This window comes from Saimiri boliviensis, chromosome 5 (assembly GCF_048565385.1).
Source record: "Saimiri boliviensis isolate mSaiBol1 chromosome 5, mSaiBol1.pri, whole genome shotgun sequence".
In the NCBI taxonomy this organism is placed as follows: domain Eukaryota; kingdom Metazoa; phylum Chordata; class Mammalia; order Primates; family Cebidae; genus Saimiri; species Saimiri boliviensis.
In genome coordinates, this window is record NC_133453.1 from 1,930,529 (window position 1) to 1,949,785 (window position 19,257).

At 51.9% G+C, this 19,257-nt stretch overlaps 1 protein-coding gene across 5 annotated transcripts in view; it reads left to right on the forward strand.

Moving 5' to 3' along the window:
- The window catches only part of NDUFA10 (NADH:ubiquinone oxidoreductase subunit A10), a 69,003-nt gene that overhangs the window by 43,623 nt on the left and 6,123 nt on the right, over nucleotides 1-19,257 (forward strand). For 2 of the 5 annotated variants that reach the window (XM_074398753.1, XM_039469841.2), the window contains exon 10: nucleotides 16,002-16,395. The exons of 1 other annotated variant lie outside the window; for it this stretch is intronic. Coding sequence is in view for 3 of the 4 variants with exons in the window: in XM_039469841.2 (XP_039325775.1) it covers nucleotides 16,002-16,070 (69 nt within the window). In the remaining variant the exon portion in view is untranslated. 2 more of the 5 variants (XM_074398754.1, XM_074398755.1) reach the window with 2 other exon arrangements.

A 19,257-nucleotide genomic window follows, 5' to 3' on the forward strand; every position in this document is an offset into this window, starting at 1 on the left:
TCCTTTTCAGACTCAGTTTTCATAACGTTTAATTAAATTCTGCAATTGCAGTGACAAGTACAGCTGACATCGCTGCTGGGAAGCAGACCACTGACTCACCCGCTTGGTGGGAGGGACAGGAGGGCCTGTGGTCCTGCCGCTTGGCATGCCGCGTGGCTGCCTGTGAGTGGTCCAGTAGGGGTCGGTCAGGGGAGCTTTCAGCTCAAGGGAGTAGGAGCTGGTGAAGAGGACCAAGCTCGCCAGAGTGCCAGGAGGCAGGCCAGACCACGTGGGCCCTGGGTGCCAGCAGAGGAACCCGTAGAGGGGCTCAGCGTCTGTCAAGACCGCAGGAAGGTCAGTGGTGGTGAAGGCTGGCCATGCCCAGGCTACTGCAGTGAGGACCGGATCGTAGGTGAACCTTGAGAGGAGTGTCAGGAGCCGATTCCATCTTCCGTGGCTTGTTGTTTTGTCTTATTTTAAGGGCTAAGGCATTCTCTGCGTTTATAGGAAAGAAGAGTAAGTGCTTGTGGAAAGAGAGAAAAGACGCAAGAGAGGAAGGGGACCGTTGATGGAGCAGGGATCCCAGAGGCAGGGGGCCTCTCAGCCCATCAGAGATCCCAGTTCACCAAGGAGGCGTGCCCAGGCCTGGTCACTGCTCACCTCATAGCACCTCAACCTGGTCTGCGGAGGGGAGGCTGGAGGGATGGGTGAGGGCTCTTTTCTCCCACGGGGAGGCACTCTGGTGGATTGGCCATATGTGGCGTGGAGGCACAGAACCTACATCCAGGGTGCTGCAAGGGTGGTTGAGAACGCCAGCTGACCTGTGCTGGGTGGTTGACGGGACCCAGTGACCATGTTGGCCCTTGTCATTGGAGCATCTCATTCCTTGATTAAAATCCACTGGTGCTCTTCACATCACAGGGCCGGTCCCAGACAGTAGATCGCAGTCACTCGATGACTCACAGTTAGGTTCCCATAGTGTGAAAGCAGCAGTGTGTGTGCCCAGCGTTGTAAGTGTGCGTGCTCGAACACCCTGCGTGGCACAGCTGGTGAGTCTCTCTGGAACAGATTTCTCTTGGCGGTGTCCTGACTGGCCTGTAAGGGGCGTGGTCTCACAGCTGTGGAGCAGGCGTTGGGTCAGATCTCCACATAGTGGCTCTTGTCCCAGCTGCGTAAAGGGCCTGGCTGCCTTCTCCAGGCATCTGGGAAGCCTGGTCTTTCCCATCAGCTGCACCCTTGAATGAGGACTCCAGAAACAGAAGCAGGGTCAGGAGCGAGTTGGCGCGCCTAGCACGCCTCACTGGGGACAGAGGCGGGACACGGGCAGAAGCAGTGGCAGCTCGTGGCGCTCTGGTTCCCAGGTTCCTCTGCCCACCGAGCTGTGTCTGATGATGGAGGGGTGACTTTGGACTGAGCGAGGAGACAGCAGTTGGGGTCCAGTGGCCTTCATTACTGTTAGGAAGAAGCTCTAGCTGCCTCTTCTAGACTTTCTGTCTCTCTCGTTTGTCTTTCCTTATCCCTGAACCCTGCTTCCAGTCTGAGTTTAGGGAGATCTGCTTGGAGGAAGGTTGTGCAGCTCCTTCTGTGGCTGGATGGAGTCAGAGGCCCCAAGACCCGAGTCTAGGAACGGTCCAGCCCACTTATTTTTCTTCCTGGGGGTCTGTAATTTTTGCTTTTTTTGACTTGGTGTGATTAAAAGAGGTTCACAGCTGCTGTTTGGGATGCAGTCATCTCGTCAGTTGTGCCCCAGAAGTTGCCAGTGTCCTGGGAGCTGCTGTGACTGAGGGAATCGCTTCTTTTTACTGGAACTCATTCCTGGGATCACGCTGAGCTCTCGCCTCCTCTGCCACAGCTCTTTTTTCTGGCTCTGCATGGTGGAGTCTCCTCATGTTCTCCGTGGCACCCGCCGGTCACTGTACGGTGTGTTTGAGGCTGTTCAGCCTGCCGGCGGGAGCTCCGCCTTCCCTGTGCTCCTTCTTTTTTTTTTGAGACGGAGTTTCACTCCTGTTACCCAGGCTGGAGTGCAGTGGCGCCATCTCGGCTCACCACAACCTCCGCCTCCTGGGTTCAGGCAATTCTCCTGCCTCAGCCTCCTGAGTAGCTGGGATTACAGGCACGCGCCACCATGCCTGGCTAATTTTTTGTATTTTTAGTAGAGACGGGATTTCACCATGTTGACCAGGATGGTCTCGATCTCTTGACCTCGTGATCCACCCGCCTCGGCCTCCCAAAGTGCTGGGATTATAGGCTTGAGCCACTGCGCCCGGCCCCCTGTGCACCTTCTGACCCCTGTCTCGCTGCACTCAGTGCCAGACACCGCACCAGGATGGAGACACCACCGTTTCCACACCCTGGAGACTCGGCAGACCCGTGCACAGAGAAAGCGATAGAGTCCCAGAGGCCATGGGGACCCTGGAGAGGGTAGGCATGTGCAGGGGTCTGCTGTGTCTGGGGTCTCAAGACTCACACCTCATAGGTTGGTTATGTGTGCCAAGTAGAAAAAGAGTCTCGTAGGGGAGTTGAGGGAGGAGGAGGATGGCTGTGAAGGCTGGAGGCTGGAGGGCATGGCCAGCAGGGGTGCTGCTGGTGGCCTCGGGGCAAGCACGGTGCCAAGGGAAAGTAGACAGAGCAAGTGGGGAGGGGGACAAGTGGGGCGGGATGGCACAGGGCCTCGGGTGGACTGTGAGGTGTTCTGTCCGTCCTGAGCGTGTGGCGTTGGGCTTAGGGCTGTGCTGCTGCCAATTTCGCTGCTGCCTGCAGGGCCCCTGGGCTGAACGCCAGGCACAGACTAAGACTTCGGGGCTTTTGTTAGGCTGTTCTTGCTTTGCTAGAAAGAAATATCTGAGACTGGATACTTTATTTAAAAACGTTTTATTGGCTCACAGTTCTGCAGGCTGTACAGGAAGCATAGCAGCGTCTGCTTCTGAGGAGACCTCAGGACGCTTGCAGTCATGGCAGACGGTGAAGGGGAAGCAGGTGCATCCTGCCATGGCAGGCAAGAGAATGGGGTGGTGGAGTGTCACAGATTTTCAAATGACCAGATCCTTGGCACTGGAGTGTCACATGCTTTTAAATGACCAGGTCTTGTGTGAACTCAGAGTAAGAGCTCACTCATCACCAAGGAGATGGCCTGAGCCATTCCTGAGGGATCCACCCCCGGGATCCAGACACTTCCCACCAGGCCCCGCACTGGGGCTTGCATCTCAGCATGAGATTTGGAGGGGGCATTAAAACTTTCCTTTGATGAATAAGCTGGCGACACGGGGCACAGGCTGGTAAAGAAAGATCTCTTCACAACAGAGTGGATTTCAGATTTTCGTATGAATAGAAGGGTCTGCGGTTTTTTGTTTGTTGGTCCTGTGACCTTGAAGTTTTTGACCAGTCTTGTCACTTGTCTGGCCAGCGTCCTGGAGGCTCTCAGACGCCTGCCTACACTCATAGGTGATACCCAGCGTTAGGGCACTGGTGCCTCAGGAATCCAGGTTTTCATCTAAAACAGCATTTTCATCGGGCGCGGTGGCTCACGCTTGTAATCCCAGCACTTTGGAAGGCTGAGGTGGGCGGATCACTTGAGGTCAAGAGTTGGAGGTCAGCCTGGCCAACATGAAGAAACGCTGTTTCTATTAAAAATACAAAAATTAGCTGGGCATGGTGCCGAGTGCCTGTAATCCCACCTGCCTGCCTGGGAGGCTGAGGCATGAGAATTGCTTGAACCCGGGAGGCGGAGGTTGCAGTGAGCTGGGATCACCACAGCACTCCAGCCTGGGCGACAGAGTGAGACCCCATCTCAGAAATACTAAACTAAAAATAAATAAATAAATAAATAAATAAATAAATAAATAAATAAATAAATAAATAAGTAGAGCAACGTTTTCAGAGGGGCACGTGTACCTGGAGCCGGAGTGATATTTATGAACACGTTTTTCATTGGCCACCCTCCTCCATTCTGTGCTTGGAATTGACCCTGAGTATGTTTGTGAAAATACTGAGTGTGTGCAGGACAAGTTGCTGAGTCCTTCAGGTCACTTTTTATTTCTGTACAGCCCTTCCTTGGATTAGTCAAACTGTGATTTGGTTTCTACTTTACCAGTTCAGTCTCTTTTCAATTGAAGGAGGCCAGATGCTGTTAAGATACTGTGCTCCCTCCATGAGGCTGATCGTGTCCAAGATAGTTGCTAGGACAACAGAATCTTCTGTTTTCTCTCCTGCTATTTTTATTTCTTTTACTATCTCAAGTTGTTTTCATTTTCAGTATTGAGTTCTCCCTTATCATTTTTTAAAAGAGATGTTTTTAATAACTTGAACATGTTAATACTGTATGTGCTTGCCTTTATGAAATTTACCTTAGTAAGGACACACAATAAACAGAAAAGCGGTAGAGTCAGTTTACCTAAACAGGCCGGAGACGGAAGGCCAGACGTGATTGCTTTAAATTCCTCATGACATTCAGACCTTATTTAGAACTCAGCTTGCTATCAGTTGTGTTAAAATAGAAATTTTCAGTGTGGAAGTTACTTAATTGGGTTTGAAAGTAAGTGCCTGACACCATCAGTGTTCTCTGCTTTGTGCCCTGCCACGTGCACTGTGGAAATGAATCATTGATACTCAGCATTCATCTCTGTGCCCCAGTTCTTTACATCTCTGTGTGTGGAAGATTGTCAGCATGTATCACTCGAAGATGACGATGAGCAGAAAAGGTGCTCTTTGCCAGGTCCCTTGGTTTGTGTGTGATTGCTGCGGGTTTGTGGTATCTGCCTATCTGCTGATGGGAAGCGATTAGATAATGTCTTACGTGCGGTCTAGAAAACCAGGTGCCCAGACTTTACTGTATGTTGACATATTATCTTGTTTACTTTAGAATTTTTAGAAAGCATACCATTTTCAGGTTCAAAACAGGTGCTTCGGTTAGGAGCTTTTCCATGACTCACAGCTAGTAAGAGTTAAGGATGAGTGAGAAATTTGAACTACTGTTGATATTTATTTATTGCAACAAACATGACAACTAAATATGTATGTATTTGCAGTGAGCTATAACTCATGTCTTACAGGCAGAACACACGTTTTCAAAATAAGATGGTTTTTGAAAGTTGACTGATAAAAGATTTTTTGAAAATTGCTGCCAATTTTGTTATATTTTTAAGAGCACACTAAAAGTCACAATTTAATTCAACTGATATTTACATGGGTTTTGCAGTAAGGGAAATTAAGGGAAACTTAAATTTCTATTTAATTTAAGTTTCTATTAAACTTAAATTTCAATTAAAGACACAGAGAAGTGTCTTTAATATCTGTAATGCTCATCTTTAAAACTAATGAAAAACTCTAAGCAGAATTCATTAGCATTTATAGGTAATGATGGAAAATAGGATTTGGAATCTGGAATTTCCAAATCACCCCAGAACTGTGCAGTAGTTTAAAGCTCCTTAGTGCATCTGGAGAGACGGGAGCCAGTCATGCCCAGCGTAACCCATTTCCCACCCCGGCAGCGCGAAGCCAACTCAGTAGACAGTCCCTCACTCAATCCTTTGTTTAATTTACATATTTACAGTAATTCAATAAAGGATTTGTTGCCGGAATATACATGTGTTTATAAGTACGTATAATTATCAGTATATATTTACAATAATACGCATGTACACACACACACACACACACACACACACACGTCCTTCATGGAAACTCTTAACTAGGAAACTGAGCATCCTTGAATGTTCCTGAGGTGACTGCTGGGGTATAAACCTCCCCAAGAGCAGTGCTTTGAGTTACACACAAAAAGGTCTGCAGAAAGATGGGAGTCATCTTTATCAGGGTAGAGTGGATCGTAGACAGTAACCTAATAGACACCCAAGAAATCTCATAGCCGAGAACTTGAGCAACATACCTTTACTATATGCTAATTGACAGATAAATGAAAAATTGGAGGGAATGAGGAGAATTCAGTGAAACCTCATATAGGTAGTATATGATTGAGGAAAGAGCTTATTGCGTTATTTTTAGGAGTTAGCACACTAAAAGTCACAATTTAATTCAACTGATATTTACATGGGTAGTGGGAGAAAGATCCTGGACTTCTAATTAAAAGGTTTGGGCTCCACTTTCAGCCCGCCACCAGCTAGCTGCGTGACCTCGGGCAAGCCAAGTCTCTGAACACCCTGTCTCTTTTGAAAGACCCTTCACCTCCTGGTGTCAGGGTCACATGAAATAATACTAGTTAAAGGGCTTGTACTTTGAGGCTGCCCACTAATATCAGTAAGTGTATCAGTGATTGCACTGGACATCACTTTTGATGAGTGCCAAAGGGAAAAGTCAGAGGAAGAAGGATGCTCTGAGAAGGAAGGACATTATTTCATGGCAGGATTCTGGGAGGCAGAGGTGGCTCAGTACAGCATTTCCAGAAGAGTGAGTGGTGTAGGTATTCAATAGAGAAGGCCATGGCCTTGGCCAGGAATAGCCAGTCAGCCGCTGCACTCAAGGAAGATCCGCCTGGAGACCTTTGTGATGTACCTGGGCAGGAAGAGGCTTGTTCAGGAGGTTTCTTTGGCTTTCTCCTGAATGACATTTCCTGAGGATATATCTACTATCAAGTTAATCACACTCACTAAATAAGTTATTTTTCGACCTCCTTTTTACAAAGCAGCATTTGATAATTTTTTTATGTAGTATTTCTTTCATAGCTGTAGTTTTCTGGTAAGTAACTGCAAAGAGCAGTAGTTTGGATTGTTAAGTGTTAGAGGCTATCTTTGCAAATACTGAATGACGCAGAGAAGTTTGCCCATAAAAATGAATGATTCGGTGACATCTGTTGGATAGGAACTTTTTTAGAGGGAGGTGAAGTGCCCTCTCTGGCTGAGTTACCTGCTCCTTCTTATATTACATTTCAACCATGTGGAATCACAGGTGAGATTCACATTTACATTTTTTCCTGGCATCTTTTAGACTGGTTATACTGTAATTCCATCTTACTTCCTTTGTGGACATATGAGCTACCCCTCTTTATTTCATTTCTGATGATTGCTGCAGGGTTTCACCATGGGCATCTCTGACTTCTCAGTCAGCCCACACATTGTCAGCATTTAACCACCTCACACAGAATGCAGGTGTCTGGCCTGAGGCCGCAGCTGTCCCTGTCCTCTGTGTTCATTGTGTGCTAATCCTCATACACTTTCACGGAAATCACACACTGGACTGTTGTCATTTTCGCTTTAAACAGTAAGTTATCTTTTACAGAAATGGAAACAATTTTTTAGTCTTTTATCCTTCCCTCTGCCATTTCTGATGTGCTTCATTCCTTTGTGTGGATTTGGGTTTCCACGTGGCATCACCTTTCTCCTGTGCAAATAACTTCCTTTAGCAGTTGTTATAGAACAGGTCTGGGAGCAGTGAATTCTGTTAGCTGTTGCCTTTCTGAAAATATGTTTTTCAACTGCATTTTGTGTTGAGTATTTTCATTTGACATAGAATTCTAGGTTGACAGTTTTTCCCCTTCAACACATAAAAGATATTCCATTGCCTCTTGGCTTGCATAGTTTCTGATGAGAAGACTGCAGTTCTTCCTGGCTTTGGTTCTTGTGCCTGCTCTACCTTCAGGCTCACTTATCTCTTCTCTGGGTGTATGATATGCTGTTAATTGCATTTTGTTGGTTTAGGTCTTCCAAGAAGCAGAAGCCAAGAGCTTAGATGTTGAAGAGGTCTATTGGAAGAAAACACTTTTGAAGGATCAGGGAGAGGATGCCTGAGATGGCAGGAGAGGCTTTGCTCTTCCTTGCTGGTCTGTGACAGGAGACAGGAAGAAAGCAGAAAGATTTGGCCAGGCTGATAAGAGCCAAAGATGCCTGTCAGGGAGCCCCAAGTCCACAGGAACAGCTGGCACCAGAAGCTCCTCTACGCTCCGTCACTGACCGGGCGTTTTCCGTGAGGTGCGTGGCCGTGGCGTGAGCAGGCAGCAGTTCCTGAGGGTCAGCAGATGCAGGGCCGGGAGCGGCATGTTTTCCTCCCTGCAGCAGGAGCTCTGCAGGGCACGTTTTCACGGCCACCACGCTTCTCCACTAGAATTGTTTCAGGACTCCCGGTTTTTAGCTTTAGAAATTCTGTTTGGTGCTTTTTATGTTTTCCAATTACCTCCTTGTTATGTTTCTCATTTAATTTGTTGAGCATACTGAACATTTTTATAACAGCTGTTGTAATATCTTTGTTTCCTAATTCATCATCTTTGTCAGCTCTGAGTTGGCTTGATATTCTCCCCTTGTTATGGGTTACCGTTTCCTCTTTCATGTGCCTTGACACGTCTCCTTGCTTGCCAGGCATTGTAGATTTTACATTTCGAGTGATAGAGCTTGCTCTGTTCCTTTGAACTGTGTTAGAACTTTCTTCTGACAGCAGTTGAGGTACTTGCAAGTCAGTGTAAACTTTTTGAGGCTTGCTGTGTCAGCTTTCTCATGAGCCTAGAATGGCCTTTCTTTAGGAAGGGCTTAGCCCGGTACTGAGGCTTGGCCATGGGGTCCCTGTTGAATGCTGCGTGTGTGCAGCGAGAGGCCCCTCTGCTCTGGCCAGTGGGACCTTGCTGACTCTCAGTCCTACGTGAGCTCTGGGAGTCATCTGCCTGCAACTCCCTGGAAATTGTTCTTTCCCTGATGTTGACTTTGTCCAGCCTCATGGAGTTTTACCCGCTGCGCACACTGATTGGTGGTACTCAGCCAGAGACCACGTGGGTCCCCTGTACAGATTTCTGGAGCTCTTTTTCTGCCTAGGCCCCACCCCTATAGTGCTTTACCCCCTAAGATCTAGACACTGTGTCCTGCCCAGAGTCAGTTGCAACCACCAGGCTCCGTTTCTCCAGTTTCTAAATGCGTCTGGCTGAGAGGTGATTACAGACCCGGTTACTGCTGCCTGGCAGGAAGCTGTGGGCCGTTCCTTGGCCTGGTGCCGTTCACATGGTCAGGCCCTAGCAGTCTAACTGATTGCACCGGAGCTGTGTGGTTCACGTTGACTGAAGTCCAGAGTGCGTCTGGGAGGCGTTTTACCGTGTCGGGCTTTTTTAAGACCACAGGGCTGAAGTCTGTGCTCACTGCTCCGCAAAGGCCGAGCTCCGTGCATCTCGTGCGTTTTCTCCCTCCTTCCTCCTCCCAAAGTCTGCCTCTTCCTAACACTCCTTACTCTGTCCGCACCCGAAGCCTCTGTCCGTGTTGGTCAGGTGGGATTTCTCCATCCTTTTCGCCCTCCACCACCTCTAGTCTTCGACTTTGGGCCTCTCCCACATTCCAGCTTGTTTCTAGGTTTTGTGGAGCCAAGGAAGAGCAGGAGCCAGCTGCTTTCAGAGAGCTGCCTTTGTTCACCTGTCTCAAAGCAGTTAGGACACAGGGTTTCACGAGGAGAAGGACCTTCCTACAGGAGAGTGAGTAACTACGTGTGCAGGTGTGGATGTGTATACATATGTGTTTTCTCCTTGACTGATTTCTGTCTGAACAGCTGGCATTTGAAGCACTGATGTGGGGCATCTCTAAGTTGTGTGCCCGAGAGAAGCGCCCGGCAGAAGCCCCCGTGTGTGGCCTCGGCCTCATGGCACTGATCCCAGGTTGGCTGTAGCATTTACAAGTGGGCACCTTTTTCTAACATAACTCATCCAGTCCTTAAACCGAGTCACAGAGACTCAGTGGCGTGGCTTTGGGTAAAAGAGCAACGCGTTTCCGTTCCCTCTGCGACCCCACCTGCAGCTGGAGCATCCCTCTGTTCCCGCTGTGGCCTGCCACGGGACCTGGCACCTGTGGGCACTTAGGAGGTAACTGTGGGCTAAGTGAACTTAGGCCACATCGTGGACTCAGCTTTACTATCCTGTCGTTACCTTTCTTTGTTAGGCCAGTGAAGAGCAAAGGTTTCCTTTAAAGAGCTAGAGAGTAAAGAGCCCCGCTCTGCAGGCCTCGCAGTCTCCCTCGCAGCCGTGAAGCTCTGTGCTGTGGGCAAGCACCAGCTGCCAGTGTGTAAACACATGGGCCAGGCTGTGCCAGTGAAGCCCCATTTACAGAGGCAGTCAGCGGCCAGATTTGGTCTGTGGGCTATAGTTTGCTGACCGTGCACGAAGCAATAAAAGGCCAAGAGCCTGGTATAAATTCACGACGAGAAACCGAGGCCCAGAATCCCACCCCGAAGTGTAAGCAGCAGCATAATCATCGGGACCAGCGTCTCAGCATTATCAAATTAAACCCATTCCGATGGCTGCGTCAGCGTCTATTGCTCTGTTTATTATTTTTCCTTAAGCAAGCAGTTCCATTTCTAGAAATTTATCTTAAGCACGTAAATCTAGAAGGGGGTACACGGTGTTATTTATGATGGGAAGACTGGGAATGGACACAGCCGTAGGCTGGAAGAGGCAGAGCCTGACGCACAGTGTGGCCCAGGGGCTAGGCGCAGACTCGGGAGCTGGAGGACACGGCTCCGGTTCTAGCTCTGTGAGCATACGCACCCTCAGCAAGTTAATCTCTCTCTGTTGGAAAAAAGAAAAGAAAGAAAGAGGAAATCCTTGCACATGCTGTAAAATTGAAAAGATGCATCAAGGTGTGCAGATGAGAGTGATTTTGTTCCCCGCCGCCCGGGGCCCCCCTCAGGCAGCGCGGTTCGCGTTTCCTTGTATGTAGCTTTCAGGTTGGTGCTGGAGAGGGTAGCGGCACCCACCTGGCTGCCTGTGCCATTCAGCCTCTTAACTGTGAGGGTCAGAAAATTCATCATGTTAGCTTACATTAAGCGTGGACTTCTGACACACAGATTTGCACACAGATATCTGGGGAAATCGGGAGTGGGTTTGATGAGAATATCTGATCTGTCTCTTCTTTAGTCTTCCCTGTATGAGAGTCAGGATGGGAACAAGGCCCGTGGGAACAAGGCCTGTTCTGACGTTTTCCGTGAGAAGAAAGTGCAGACCCACATCCCCAAACAGGCTGGGCGCAGCGCGCACACACACCCCTGCCCCGTGTGTCATTCTGTATTTGCTAATGCAAATGTGCACACCCTCTTCAGCCTGGGATGGAAGCCCCCCACCCCCATCCTCCGAGTCTGGGATCCATCGGTGGGGAGCTGTCATTTCCAGCCCAGCCCCGGAACCAGCAGCTCTCGGAGAAGGGAGCTCAGTGTCTACACTGGGTCAGCCCAGGTTGCCAGGGTGACTGGGCAGGGAGCCTCCCTGTGCGCTGTCTGAAATCCCTTCCTGGCTCCAAGCCTCGCCCTGGAACTCTCCGGATGGGCCACCGGGGACTGATGCGCTCCAGGGTCGTGGGTGGCGTAGCTGCCGGGACCTGGAAGAGGACTGGGTATGTTTGGCTTTGCAGTTTACTGAGGTTTTTCCCCTTTCTGTAGTAAACTTGCTTTTTGATTTCTAATGGAAAATGAAATGCAGGGAAAGCGTCTCCTGAAAGTGTCAAACTGATCAGAGTGCTGTGAATCGAGGGAGTCCAAAATGCCTTGAATTCAGAGATCCAGTGAGGGAATTAGGTTTGCCTCGTTATAGTAAAAGGGATTGCAGAGGAGGAGCCTTGAGGGGTTTGAACCTTTTTCTGTTAGGCGCTCTTTCTTCTTTGGCTTTTTAAGGATTTTTGGTTTGCTCACCCGGTATACACTCAGCAGAAGCCCCGACTTCTGACAGGAGGAACATGATTTTCTTTTCATTTTGAAGTGGGTGTACGGCCCACACCTGAGTATTTCAGCACATGCCCTTTCCGTCTCAGCCTTCGTACGCACAGGCATGCACACAGGTGCCACGCATGCCACAGCCACGCACCAGGCACCATGAACGAGCAGATCCAGGAAAGCTTGGCTTGGGAGGAAGTTCTGGCGAGGCCTGGTGTGGCTGCCGCAGTGAGGCCGCCCTGAGAGAGAACGGGCTTTGCTGCTTTCGTCCCAGGCATTAGCGTGTGCTTTTTCTCCTGTGATGAGGGAGCGCTGGGCTTTGGGGGTTGAAGGCTTATTTTAAATGAGCAGATACAGACATGAAGTGTAATGGAAACTAAGGGTATGCTTTTACGTGTTCCCAGTGTGAGATGCTTCGGATGAACCCTCCACACTGAGGGGGTCTCTGTTGGCCTAAAACACTGAAAAGAGACTCCCCTCCCCGGATCTGAGAGCCCCTCCTGGGCATCAAATGCCAGTTACCTGCTGCCCGAGAAGTCCAGAGACACATTTTGCGAGATGATTAATAGCCACTGGCCGGACTTCGCATGTTTGGTATTCTGCTAGCTTATGTTCTCTGCTCTGCTCCGATGTAAAATTCGATTTGCAAAGATGAAAACGGAGCCAGACTGTCCCAAACCCAGCCCTGCTTCTGTAAATGCTGCTGTGAACGGACCTGCATGGCTGGTCCTGTGTTTGAGTAAAACTGGAAATGACAACTTCAGTTGGAAACCCGGGGAGAGCTGAGCCGGCGTCTTCAGGGAGGTGCCCATGGGCCGCCTGTGGGCTTGAGGCAGTGTCAGCTCAGCGGGAAAACTTTGAGGGAATCTTTCGTTCAGGTGTAAACCTTCTGTTCTTTGGACGTCAGTCTGCAGTTGGTCCTTCAAGTGAAAAATGAATTTCTGGCAGGAACTGCCTCTGAGATAGGGAACCGCCTCCAGTGCTCCTGTGTGCCGGCTGCTCGGCATCCTGGCCGCACTGTGCCTGAGGGGCCTTGCTGCTGCTTTCATCAGCAGCTCTCGGGCCTGCTCCTCCCTCCCTGATTTTGTTCCTGGAGGTGACCCGCCCTCTCCTGCGTCCTTGGCCTGTTCCCTGCACAGCTTCCTTCTTCCTGTTGTACAGACATGCCCTGGTACCTCCCATCATAAGGAGCAGACACCCTACAGAAGTTGCCAGCTGCCACTGACGAGTGGCTTACAGCAGCACACATGCGTCCTCCTCAAGATCTGGAGGCAGAGGTTCTAAAATCGGGGTGCGGGCAGAGCTGGCTCCTTCTGGGGCTCACGGGAAGATCCAGGGCCTTTACCTTTCCAGCTTCTAGAGGCCACCCCCGTTCCTCAGCGCCTGGCCCATGTCACTGTGGCCATTGCCTCCCTTGTCCCATCTCCTTCTCTGGTCTCTGAGGACTCTAGTGATGGCCTGCGACCATGTGGATATCCCAGGTGATCTCCCAGTCCCCTGCTGCAGGGGCCCTTTTGCCAGGTGAGACCATGTGTTCACAGGTTCCAGGGGCTGGGCATCTTGAGATAGAGATCTCCACCTCTTCTTGATGCGGAGACCCCACCTGCCAGCCCGCTGCACACGCACAGGCCTGCAGGCACAGACGCACGTGTCTTCACCTGGCCTGTGAAAACAGCCCAGGCTCTGTGTCCCTCCTTTCAGCTGCTGACTGCTTCTCCCGCTAGTCTGGTCTCCTCCCACAGCTCCTCGTGTCCTGGTGCAGGGCCAGTGGCTACCCGATCACCGTGACACAAGGCCCCGTGTGTCATGCGTGCTCACGCCCAGCTCCTCCTGTGGGCTGCGCGCCTCACTCCTCAGTCCCTCTGCAGCCTGGGCCACGAGGTGCTGCTCTTCAGCCTCTGCTTCTCCGTGCCCCTGGATGCTCAGCTCACAGGGCACTGCCTCAGTTACTGGGTAGTGGCTGCACAGCCCCGTCTTTTAAGCCACAGACCCAGTTTTCCAACTGCCCACAGGCCATTTCTACGGGGCAGTCTGCCGTGTGGCCCACACCCTGCACACATTCCATAAGCAGACCCAACACTCACCTTCTCTGGGGATCGCCGGCTCTTCCTTTCTAACACCCAGGCCTTCCTGACCCCATCAGGCCCTTTGAGGTCAGCCCAGGTGCCCATCCCTGCTCCCCAGTCCAGGAACAGCACCTGCAGCCCGTCTGACAGAGGCCACACCTTAGGCCAAAAGTCTTGTCAGAACCGCCACGCTCCTGCAGTCTTCCTGCCACCTGTAGTCACCTGCAGTTCGAGCAGCAGTTGTTGGGAGACCCCCTGACCCTGGAGGGGTCTGTCTTGACACCTCCCTCCCTGGACTCTGCCAGACCAGCTTCCCGCGCTTCCTGCAGGGATCCCACAATATCGGGCCCCCTGGGCTGTCTCGGTGTCACTGGCTGAATGACCTGTGCCTTCATCTTAATCTCTTTTCAGATTTTAAACCCCTGAAGGAGCTGGGCTTTTCTTTTTTCTTCTGTGTCCCAGAATTCTCCTGGTACCTAAACAAAACTGTCTGTCTCCACACCATGTCCTGGGCCAGAAAGCTGGAGTCTGTGCCACCCCACCCCCGCCTTCTGATGAGCATGTCATGTAGTTGGGATGTCTGTCCCCTCCAAGTCTCACGTAGAAATGGGATCCCCCGTTGGAGGTGGGGGCCTGGCAGGAGGTATCTGGGTCACGGGAGTGGATCCCCCCTGAATGGCTTAGTGCCCTCCTCGAGGCGGTGAGTGTGTTCTAGAGTTCACGCGAGACCTGCTCATTTTAAAGTCTGTGGCAGCACCCACCCCCACCCACCTCGAGCTCTTGCTTCCACTCCCGCCATGTGGAGCGCCTGCCCCCACTTTGCCTTCCGCTATGATGAGAAGCTTCCCGAGGCCTCCCCAGAAGCAGGTGCTGGCGCCATGCTTCCCACACAGCCTGCAGAACCGAGAGCTGATCAGACCTGTTTTTTCTCTGCGTCACCCAGCTGCACGTAGGTCTCTATAGCAGCGCAAGAATGGACTAACACTGCTCCAGCCCTTCCACGCCCCAGGCCACTCAGAGCTGCCCACCCAGGAGAGGAGAGGCCTCCGCAGAGGCTGGAGGCTGGCTCCTGGGCCTCAGAGATCCTCGGAGCTCTGCCTGTCCTGTGTCTGAGACGGCTGGTCTTGGGGCGACCTCCCTGCTGTTCCTTAGGATGCGTTGTGTGTGTGTCTGTCACTGCGTGAGCGCTGTGCCACGGGCCAGGCCAGGCACATGTCAGTGACCTGTGGTCCAGACAGCCATGGCTGGCTGTGAACGAATGCTGCTGAATAGGATAAAGGAAAAGCTGATTCTTTTAGAAGTGATTTTAGTACCTGCTCTTAAGGACAGAATTGGGAAGGTGTGTGTGTGCGCACATTGGCTGTGTGTGTGTGTGTGTGTGTGTGTGTGTGTGTGTGTACACATACTGGCTGTGTGCCCATGCTGATTTGAAAATATGAAAAACTCATTGTTTTTCCACCTCCTGCTGCCGGGCGACACGCACCATGCTGGGCGCCTTCCTCGAGGCCCTGCGCCCAGCGGCCCTGTGGGAGCAGCATGCCTCTGTCTGCCCCAGCCACCCCAGTCTGGCCGCCGCCCTCACAAACAGGTGTGTGTGTGCTGGCAGGGGCTCAGGTCCCCGTGTGCCCTGGGAGGTTGGCCTCTGTGGACCGCCACTTGCGCACCTGACCTCCCAGACGGTGGGAGAAGTGGGGCCGTGGCACCCTTCCTGTGGCTCCCTCACTGCCAAGCCCAGCCTCTCGGGCAGCACCCCCTCTTCTGGCCTCCGTGGTCATTTCGTCCTGTGGCTCCTGCTAGGGTCAGTCCTGCGGTGCTTCCCCCTCCTTTGCCAGTTTTCCTGAACCCTGCCCACGTCTACCTAAAAGGCACGGGTTAAACTCACTTTCCTACTCCGCCAAGGGCTCCTTCCAGACAGTGGCCCGGCCACTGCAGGCCCTCTTCAGAGGGCATTTCACCCGGGCGTGTTTCAGATGGTGAACCGGGGTTCCTGGGCCCCAGCCCCACCCCTGTGTCTGCATGGTTGTCCCCCTCAGGACCTCACCTGAGTGCCACGCAGGGCTCTGTTCCCCTCCCGTGGCACTTGTCCCCCTCCTGGCATTAACGAGAGCACTCAGGTGGTTCTTTTCGGTTTGTAGCTCCCAGCCCTAGGACAGGAGCTGCTGGCAGGCAGGAGGCCGTGGTTTGTGTAACTCGGTGGCATCCTTGCACTTACAGATCAGGTGCTCACCAGCACATTGAGTGAACTCATGAACCACAGGCATCTGCGGGGTAAACAGTGAACTGTGGGCTGGGAACACATTCATTCACTTTCAACAGAGTGCTCCAATGCCTTTTCCCCCACAGCTGCCAGGCCGCAAGTACAGCAGAGGGTTCAACGCCGACGTAGGAGACAAGTGGATCTGGCTGAAGTGAACGGCGCCCTCCGCTCCAGCCGCGTCGGCCAGACTCTCCTGGACACCGTAGAGCGTTAAGATGGGGGCTCGGTGGAGGGAGTGGCCGCACAGAAGCAGTCCGTCCTGTAGTGTAGGGAATGGCGTCGGGAAGCAGCGTCCCTCAGGTGTTCGGACCCTCTAGCTTTGTTTTAGAATGACCCATCGTTCTCACTGGAAAACAGTGGGCCGCTGCGCAAGGCCGGCTCGGGGCGGCCCCTGTGGTTCCAGCGCGGCTGCTCTGTGTCACGCAGGCTCTGTACATTGTTTTTCTTCAGAATTCCAGAAATAAAAGTGTTTCCATGGAAGTTTCCTCGTCGTGTGTCTGTGTGTGCACGGGCGCTCAAAGCCATGGACACGCCCGTACCCGCTGCTCCGTGCCCTTCCCGTTCAGCTTGCTGTGCCGTGGTTTCATTGAGACTTACATTGTGTTGAAGAGTTTTTCTAAAGGCGTACTGTATTTGATTTAGTTATGCGCTACATTAGAGTGAAGAAAGTGAAGAAGAAATAGCAAAAAGAGAAAGGAAATTACCTTTCTGTAGGTTTCCAGAGCAGTGGCGTTTTGAAGAGAGGCTGAGCAAGGTTCACATGGTTTTCGCCCTACCCGAGTCTCCTAACCGCTTCCTCTGAAGGGGGAGATTTGTGCTTAGAATGTTGATGGCATAACATGCAAAAGCAAAATCATACTCTCTCTTTATCACCCAGAAAATCAAGCTGCCAGTCAAACATGAACATGAGGAAGAAAATCGCTTTTCTTTATTCACCTCTGTTGAAGCCGAGAAAACCAAAACAGGCTGGGTGTGCTCACGTCATCCTTCAGGACTGAGCTGTCATCAGCTAGCTGTGAGTCCTACTGAACTGGGCTTTCCACAGTAAAGCTCTGCTGTGTCCAGTGTGGCAGCTCCTAGCCACACGTGGCTATTTAATTTTAAATGCGCTAAAATGTAATACAGTTTAAAATTCGGTTCGTCATTTCACTGGCCATAGTTCAAGTGCCCCGTGGCTGCCGTGGGTGGGCAGTCGTTTCAGTGATGGTGCAGAGGAGGGCGCTCTCCTCACCGCGGAAGCTCTGGCGGCCTGGCTGCGGGGAAGATGCACCCTCGCCTTGTTTCCCTCCCTCCCTCCCTCCCTCCGTCCCTCCTTCCTTCCTTCCCTCCCTCCCTCCCTCCCTCCCTCCGTCCCTCCTTCCTTCCTTCCTTCCTTCCTTCCCTCCTTCCTTCCCTCCGTCCATCCGTCCGTCCGTCCTTCCTTCCTTCCTTCCTTCCCTCCCTCCCTCCCTCCCTCCTTCCGTCCCTCTTTCCTTCCCTCCTTCCTTCCCTCCTTCCTTCCCTCCGTCCGTCCCTCCTTCCTTCCTTCCTTCCTTCCTTCCCTCCGTCCGTCCCTCCTTCCTTCCTTCCTTCCTTCCCTCCCTCCCTCCCTCCCTCCCTCCGTCCCTCCTTCCTTCCTTCCTTCCCTCCTTCCCTCCCTCCCTCCCTCCGTCCCTCCTTCCTTCCTTCTTTCCTTCCCTCCTTCCCTCCCTCCCTCCCTCCCTCCCTCCCTCCCTCCTTCTTCCCTTCTTTCCTTCTGTCTGTCCTTGTTTTCCTCCCTTCCCTTCCTCCCTGCCTCCTTCCTTGTTTTAAGAATTGAAAATAAAGTTTCCCAGCAGTTTTTGAATTGGAGTCCTGATTTAAGTGGCTGGAGTTTTGCATTTCACCGGGAAAGCAACGGCTTTCATCATTAAATGAAAGCGCAGCTGGGCATTGGGCCAGTCATGGAGTGTCTTTTGCTCTAAGCACCTCACAAACCCATTAACGAGGGGAGGAAAGCAAAAGAAAACCATCTTTCATTACCGTCGCTGTCCGGAATGTCTGGCTGCAGAGAGCTCGCTGCTTCCTTCAGCCTTGCCGGTTGCACGGGTAGCGTCCTCAGCAGTGAGAGGGCAGGTCAGCCCTGTGGTCAGGATTGGCGCGCAAAGGGCAGAGCGCGCCAGCCATGCAGGGCTCAGTGTGGGCCTGGTGTGGACTCGGGGGCTCTGATCGTCCCTGCGTTTGTGGCTGACCCTGTATGGCTGCATTCTCTTGGTGGCGTGGGAATTGTGTGATTCGCAGTGCTGAGGACGTTCGTCTGTTTCAGTTTTCTGGTGTTTTCAGTGACATCATTGCTCAGTAGAGCGGGACGAAGAAGCATTGTCCGTCTTCTCTCCAAATTGAAAGCCTCAGGAAGAGGCGAGTAGCTGCCCGGATTTCCGTATGCCAGAGCAGTACACGCGTTCGCCTCACAAAAGCTCTTAGACCCAAAACAACAAGAAACCAGGATCAAAATAAATCACGTGCTTTGAAGATTCCGTTGGACTCCTGAGCGCTGTGGAGATCAGGAAGTCGCGTGCGGCAGCGGTGTTCTGTTAACGTTTCATTCACACGGGCGTGTGTTTACAGGCATGAGAATTTGGTATCGAAGAGAAAGTCCTTGTTTTTTGCCAACATACCTTTCTGTTCATCAGCTGTTACAACTGAATAGTTAAGAGCGTTGAGCTTCATAGGGGGAAATTACAGGCAGCTACTTAGGACCACTTCAGCAAAGCGGGGTGGCCTGCATGGGGAGCAGCAGCGGCTCCCCAGCCCCACGCTGCCAGGCTGCTGGCTGCCGCCCTCCAGGCAGCAATGGAGCCGCCACTTTCTGCCCAGGTGTTCCAGCAAGAACAGCAGGGAAAGAGGCAGCCACATCCAGGCCACCGGTGGACCCGGGGCCTTTCATTTACGCTGCTCCCATGGAATTCATGTACAGCAGAAGTGAAAGAGCTCGTCAGGCTTGACATTTGTCCCATTTTTTTTTGGCCAATAATTGGCTTCGAATCTCTCTGTGTCCTGCTTACCAATTATAGCTTTCTGGATTGGCTGTTCTTAGCACTGCGCGTGTCAACGCAGAGAAGCAACCAGGCAGCTACCTTCTGGGAAGAAACAGCCTGTGCTCGCGCTGGGTGCAAATCTGCAGGAGGTCGGGGTTTGGCGAAATCGCGGTGGAGGGAAGCTGTGATGACTGTCATACGTTGGGGCTCTTAGAGGAAAAGCTGTCGTAGGCAGCAGCCACTGGCTGGCCAGAATTCCAGGAGTGGAAGCAGGTGCCGAGTGAGCTGGGGCTTTATATCTGGATGTAAATAGAAGCCGGGAAGCTGAGGCTTTGCTTTCGGAAGA